At 44.4% G+C, this 7,500-nt stretch overlaps 1 protein-coding gene across 1 annotated transcript in view; it reads right to left on the bottom strand.

Moving 5' to 3' along the window:
* LOC134879902 (latent-transforming growth factor beta-binding protein 4) overlaps window positions 1-7,500 on the bottom strand; it is a 31,465-nt gene that overhangs the window by 14,376 nt on the left and 9,589 nt on the right. The window contains 8 exon segments of the mRNA XM_063906463.1: window positions 367-486; window positions 906-1,019; window positions 1,095-1,220; window positions 1,820-1,951; window positions 2,542-2,700; window positions 3,131-3,433; window positions 3,527-4,132; window positions 5,759-5,929. Of these exon segments, the coding sequence (XP_063762533.1) occupies window positions 367-486; window positions 906-1,019; window positions 1,095-1,220; window positions 1,820-1,951; window positions 2,542-2,700; window positions 3,131-3,433; window positions 3,527-4,132; window positions 5,759-5,929 (1,731 nt within the window).

Here is a 7,500-nt window from a genome sequence, read left to right as displayed (position 1 = left end):
TCATAAAATACTAGTAAAAAGTGATGTAAAATAAAAACCGTTTTCTAAACTCGGCACAGATTTATGATCCTCAGTTAAAGAAAATACGAGGGGACATGAAGTCGTTAACACCTGAATGTCAACTCGCCGGTTTTAAATTGGGCCTGAAAGTAGTCCAACAGGAAGTAGTCCAACAGGAAGTAGTCCAACAGGAAGTAGTCCAACAGGAAGTAATCCAACAGGAAGTAGTCCAACAGGAAGTAGTCCAACAGGAAGTAATCCAACAGGAAGTAGTCCAACAGGAAGTAGTCCAACAGGAAGTAGTCTATCGTGTGTTTACCTGTCTGTGGAATGTTCAATAAAGATTCAAATATAAAAAACACACACCTGTGCAGAGCCTGTTGGTGAGTCTGAATCCAGGTCTGCAGGAGACACAGCGGTACGAACCGGGACTGTTCACACACTCCTGACCCGGACACTGCAGAGCGTCGTCACACTCATCCACATCTGACACACACACACACACACACACACACACACACACACACACACACACACACACACACACACACACACACACACACACACACACACACACACACACACACACACACACACACACACACACACACATCAACAAAATGTTTTTTATGTTGGAAAACTATGAATAAATATCCAAAATAATAGTAAAATAATAAGATATTAGTTGTCCTTAAGAAATGATGAGTCAAATATCTGGAACAACATCTGAAAATAAAGGTCAGATCTTCACAGAAAATTCAGAAAATATTAAAGAATAAAAAATATCAAAAACTTTAGTAAAGTATTGTGAAAATAGCAGAAACTACAAATAAAGTATCAAAAATATCCGTTAAATATCCCCAAAAATGAAAAATGATACATTGGAAAAAACCAAAGTGAATTACCTGTGCAGATGTTGCCGATGAGCCGGTAACCGAGGCGACAGACACACCTGTAACTGCCCGGTGTGTTGTCACAGCGACCGTCGCTGCACGGAGACTGAAGACACTCGTCCACATCTGAGGAGAGAGAGGAGGTGAGACGAGGAGGAGAAGAAACAGGAAGTGGAAGAAGAAACAGGAAGTGGACATCACCTTGACAGCTGGTCTGCTGGCTGTTGCTCCTGTACCCTGACGGACACACACACCTGAAGCTCCCCATGGTGTTCACGCACTTTCCCACTGCACACACACCTGGAGACTTCACACACTCATTCACATCTACACACACACACACACACACACACACACACACACACACACACACACACACACACACACACACACACACACATCAACAAAAAGGACTTGTCAGAAATCCAGAAATATTTCCAATTAACTTTTTGTTGAAATCTTAAAAAAAAAAGGCAAAAGTTTAAGAAAATAAAATAAAATACATGTACAGAAAAATGGATCAGAATTCCTGTCTTGAATATCCTTTAAAATATAAAGAATATACATTTTCTGTCAGAAAAATGACAATAAAAAATGTGTTAAACTGAAAAGATATTATTTAGGTTTTAGAAAATTAAAAAAGGAGAAATTTGCAAAACATGTTTTCAGTCATCAATAATATTTGACTGAAAATACTTACATGTTAACAACATTAAAAAGAATCGATATGAAAGCAGAACAATATTGGTGAAAGTACAAATGTGTAAAAGATATTGCAGAAATATGAGTAAAGGATCTAGAAATAATAAAACACCTTTAGATATTGGTTCATTATTAAAACATTTATATACTTTTATATTTTACCAATCTTTATTTTATAACACCAATGAATACTCAATCTCCAGCCCGGGCTCAAACAGTCTGACCTTGGCAGTGTGTCCCCTGAGGGTGGGGCTGGTATCCCTGCTCACACACACAGGTGTGCTTCCCTCCTGGCTGATCCACGCAGCGACCACGCCCACACACACCAGGTCTGCTCTCACACACACCTAGCACTGCTACACACACACACACACACACACACACACACACACACACACACACACACACACACACACACACACACACACACACACACACACACACACACACACACACACACACACACACACACACACACACACACACACACACACACTTTAGAAAAGAGTTGCACATTTTTTCTGATATTTACTGTCTCCTCTCACGTTCCCCCTTTTCCTATCCTTGTCTGCTTTCCTCGTCTCCTCTTGTCTCCTCTCTTTGTCTCCTTTCCTTCTCCGTTCTCCTTGTCTCCTCTCCTGACTTGACTCCTTCTTTCCTCCTCTTTTCTGCCTCCTTTCTTCGTGTCCTCTCCTTCCCTCCTTTTCCTATCCTTGTCTGCTTTCCTCGTCTCCTCTTGTCTCCTCTCTTTGTCTCCTTTCCTTCTCCGTTCTCCTTGTCTCCTCTCCTGACTTGACTCCTTCTTTCCTCCTCTATCCTGTCTCCTTTCCTTGTCTCTTTTCCTTTTCTTCTCTCTTGTCCTTGTCCTATTTATAATTCCTTCTGCAGGTGTTAAACAAGTCTTTCCTATCAGAGGCGTATAACATGATGTAGTGCAGGGACTCACTCTGGACCCGGGCCGGTGGGGGGGTCGGGCTCTGCAGACGAGGCCCCTGTCCACCGGGCCTCCACCCACTCTCGGGGGTCTCAGGCTGGGCCAGAGCCGGGAGAGAGTCTTCCCGATCTGCTGGAGGATCGGACCGGGATACGGAGGAGGACCGACTCCCTGCGGAGGAGAGGGGAGACTCGTATGACCGCTCCATAAGCACACAGTAAAGAGTCTGAAATATTGAAAGATCTAAAAAAAGAGGCTTTACAGAAATATAAAAACGGTCAAATGGGAGAAAATAAAAGTTGCATTTACAACAAAATAAGCAACACATCTGAAAACAAACATTTAGTAAAATATCAGATAATTATTAAAAACATATCTTCTAAAAAAGGACAAAATATCCGAAAATAAAAAGTCAATAAAATAAAAAGTCAATAAAATAAAAAGTCAATAAAATAAAAAGTCAATAAAATAAAAAGTCAATAAAATAAAAAGTCAATAAAAACCAAACATCCCTAAACTAAAACACCCCGATAATTATCCAAAATAATTACACATTAAAATAAATCAATCTGAAACATTAGAGTTGAACTGTCTCTCTCACCCTGACTCCCGCTGAACGGAGGCTGCGGTCGGGTCGTGAGCGATGGGTCAGGGCGGCTCTGCTCGGCTCCGGGTCGGACCGGAGTCCGGGGTGTGTCCTGGAGGGCCGTGCCGCCGGGCTGCAACGGCCTGGAGGAGATGGGGGGGTCCGGGCGAGGCTGAGGCTGAGGTGGTGGTGGTGGGGCTGGTCTGATGCTGGTTCTGCTGGGACCAGCTGATCCGGAGTTGGATCCGGTACCAGTAGTAGAACTGGCTCCAGCAGACATCGCTCCAGAGGATGACGGTTTCTGCTGAGGCCCAGAACCTGAGTGGGGGGGGGGGGGGGGGGGGGGTTAATCACGGTTTATTTATTGATGATATCTACTCTGATTTGAATAGGTTGATGTGAATGAGGTACCCTGCTTCTTCAGGTTCTCCTGGTTCCTCAGGTTCTCCTGGTTCCTCAGGTTCTCCTGGTTCCTCTGGTTCTCCTGGTTCCTCTGGTTCTCCTGGTTCCTCTGGTTCTCTTGGTTCCTCAGGTTCTCCTGGTTCCTCTGGTTCTCCTGGTTTCTCTGGTTCTCCTGGTTTCTCTGGTTCTCTTGGTTCCTCAGGTTCTCCTGGTTCCTCAGTTTCTCCTGGTTTCTCTGGTTCTCCTGGTTCCTCAGGTTCTCCTGGTTCCTTAGGTTCTCCTGGTTCCTCAGGTTCTCCTGGTTTCTCTGGTTGTCCTGGTTCCTCAGGTTCTCCTGGTTCCTCAGGTTCTCCTGGTTCCTCTGGTTGTCCTGGTTCCTCAGGTTCTCCTGGTTCTCCTGGTTTCTCTGGTTGTCCTGGTTCCTCAGGTTCTCCTGGTTCCTCTGGTTTTCCTGGTTCCCCTGTATCCTCTGGTTCTCCTGGTTCATCTGGTTTTCCTGGTCCAGCAGTGGTGCTCCTCGGTTCCCCAGCTGCTCGGCGGCTCTCTGGTTGAACTGCAGGGCTGAAGCTGAGTAATGGTACCCGGGTCCAGCGGGACAGATCTCCTTAAAGGCCACTGCGGGAGGAGAACCGTGAATACATAATAACACAGATACTGAATTCTGATTGGTCCATTCAGAGGTTGTTAATACTTGATAACGCACCTCTGCTAGAGAGGATCAAGCGAGGGAAGGAAGGGGGTTAAAAGACCAGAAGTCTCCATTCAACATGTTTTTAGCGAACCTTTAATCCAAAACTCAGAGACCACATCTGACGTGTTCTGTCTGGAGAAGATGTGCTGTTGTCAGGACTGGTTTCCAGTAACACATCTGCTCAATGCACCTGAGACCAGTTACTTTGAGATCACCACATTAGCACTACTGTCCCACAGTGAGAGTGGCTGAACATCCCTTCACTGTGGATTCATGAGCATGTTTGAAGATACAATCCATCCATCCTTACCTCCATCTTTACCTCCACCTTTACCTCCATCTTTACCTCCATCTTTACCTCCATCCGTACCTCCATCCTTACCTCCATCTTTACCTCCATCTTTACCTCCATCTTTACCTCCATCTTTACCTCCATCTTTACCTCCATCTTTACCTCCATCTTTATCTCCATCTTTACCTCCATCTTTACCTCCATCTTTACCTCCATCTTTATCTCCATCTTTACCTCCATCTTTACCTCCATCTTTATCTCCATCTTTACCTCCATCTTTACCTCCATCTTTACCTCCATCTTTACCTCCATCTTTATCTCCATCTTTACCTCCATCTTTACCTCCATCTTTATCTCCATCTTTACCTCCATCTTTATCTACATCTTTACCTCCATCTTTACCTCCATCTTTATCTCCATCTTTACCTCCATCTTTACCTCCATCTTTACCTCCATCTTTACCTCCATCTTTACCTCCATCTTTACCTCCATCTTTATCTACATCTTTACCTCCATCTTTACCTCCATCTTTACCTCCATCTTTATCTCCATCTTTATCTCCATCTTTACCTCCATCTTTACCTCCATCTTTACCTCCATCTTTACCTCCATCTTTACCTCCATCTTTATCTCCATCTTTATCTCCATCTTTACCTCCATCTTTATCTACATCTTTACCTCCATCTTTACCTCCATCTTTATCTCCATCTTTACCTCCATCTTTACCTCCATCTTTACCTCCATCTTTATCTCCATCTTTACCTCCATCTTTACCTCCATCTTTACCTCCATCTTTACCTCCATCTTTACCTCCATCTTTACCTCCATCTTTATCTCCATCTTTACCTCCATCTTTACCTCCATCTTTACCTCCATCTTTACCTCCATCTTTACCTCCATCTTTATCTCCATCTTTATCTCCATCTTTACCTCCATCTTTATCTACATCTTTACCTCCATCTTTACCTCCATCTTTATCTCCATCTTTACCTCCATCTTTACCTCCATCTTTACCTCCATCTTTATCTCCATCTTTACCTCCATCTTTACCTCCATCTTTACCTCCATCTTTACCTCCATCTTTACCTCCATCTTTACCTCCATCTTTATCTCCATCTTTACCTCCATCTTTATCTACATCTTTACCTCCATCTTTACCTCCATCTTTACCTCCATCTTTACCTCCATCTTTACCTCCATCCATCCCAAGAAATATTGAACAATCGCCCTGGAAAACGAGTCTAATATCAGTATTTACCCGATCCGAAGTAGGGGCACCTCTGGCAGTTCGGCCCCCAGGCTTTCCCCACCCGGCTGCAGCAGCAGATCTGTCGGGTGATGTTCCTGAGGATGGGCAGCGAGCAGGAGGGCGGACCTCCCCCCAGCACCCGGTGACACTGACCCCGCTCCTCCGAGATCACACTTTGGGCTGGAGTACACACACACACACACACACGTTAAAAAGAGAGAGAGTCGAGAGAGTGGAGAGGCGGAGGCTGCATGCAGAGTCATGCTTCATCCAGAGAGACGCTCAGAGACACAAACTGCCCCGACATGACGAAAGCAGAACATGGAGAACAGAGATCAAAGCAACCCTTGTGCAGACTTCAAGACAAATGTGGACAAGAGGAGCAGATTACCAACACAAAAACATATCATTTGATAAAATGTTTGAGTAAAATGTGAAAAACTTCATATCAAAATATTGGAAAGAAAATGTGTTAAATGTAAGAGCATTTTGAGTTCAATTGAAATAAAATATGAAGAACTGCGAGTGAAATATAAAAAGGATTTGAGTAAAACATAGGAAAGAATTAAGTAAAATCTAAGAATAATTTGTGTAAAATTTGAGGAAATTTAAAGTAAAATATGAGAAAAACTTTAATAAAATGGGAGGATAATTTGGTTAAAAAAGGTTGTAACATACGAGGACAATTTTGATTCAAAAACAGGAAAGATTACATCAAATATTAGAAATATGGAAGTCAAAGTGACGACACATGGGATAAAGTGTCTGAAAACAAAATAAGCAAAACTTGAGGACAGAAATAAGTAAAATATCTACAATGTCCAAAATAAAATGTGCAAATAAGGCATGAACAACAGATACCACCCCCCCCCCCCCACACACACACACACACACACAATACACACACAATACACACCCCTGCACAAGCGTTTGCAGCCAGTTTGAAAGCAGCAGAGACGGTTCCAGGCTTAATAAACCAGGTAGAGTTCATGCGGGCCAGCATCCTGCAGCCTCCTCCTCCTCCTCCTCCTCCTCTCTGAATGCCGGTCGGAATAAGCCGAGCTCCGGTCAGACTTCACTGACTCCTCACTTCAGTCTCTCTCTTCCATCAAAACAAAGAGCTCCTCTGACTTCAGGACAAAGAAGCTGTTCTCCTTCAAACAAAGGCGTCTCTTGACCTTCAGTGTTCTGTTAGAGAGGCCGTGTTCTGCTTCAGGGTGTCCTAACCTCAGATATACTGACCAGCAGTTCCAGTTCGGAGACAGACTCACTCTGAGACAGACTCACTCTGAGACAGACTCACTCTGAGACAGACTCACTGTGAGACAGACTCACTCTGAGACAGACTCACTGTGAGACAGACTCACTCTGAGACAGACTCACTGTGAGACAGACTCACTCTGAGACAGACTCACTCTGAGACAGACTCACTGTGAGACAGACTCACTCTGAGACAGACTCACTGTGAGACAGACTCACTCTGAGACAGACTCACTCTGAGACAGACTCACTGTGAGACAGACTCACTCTGAGACAGAGACAGCTGTCCAGCTTTATGATACTGAGCGTCACCCAGCGCTCCGGTCCCAGCTGTGTGCGTCTCTCTTAAGCGTCCCCTGGTCTCCAGCTGTGTGCGTCTCTCTTTAGTGTCCCCTGGTCTCCAGCTGTGTGCGTCTCTCTTCAGTGTCCCCTGGTCTCCAGCTGTGTGCGTCTCTCTTTAGTGTCCCCTGGTCTCCAGCTGTGTGCGTCTC

This window comes from Eleginops maclovinus, chromosome 18 (assembly GCF_036324505.1).
Source record: "Eleginops maclovinus isolate JMC-PN-2008 ecotype Puerto Natales chromosome 18, JC_Emac_rtc_rv5, whole genome shotgun sequence".
NCBI lineage: Eukaryota > Metazoa > Chordata > Actinopteri > Perciformes > Eleginopidae > Eleginops > Eleginops maclovinus.
The sequence above is the reverse complement of the archived record's forward strand: the minus strand, read 5'-3'. Positions and strand labels throughout refer to the sequence as shown.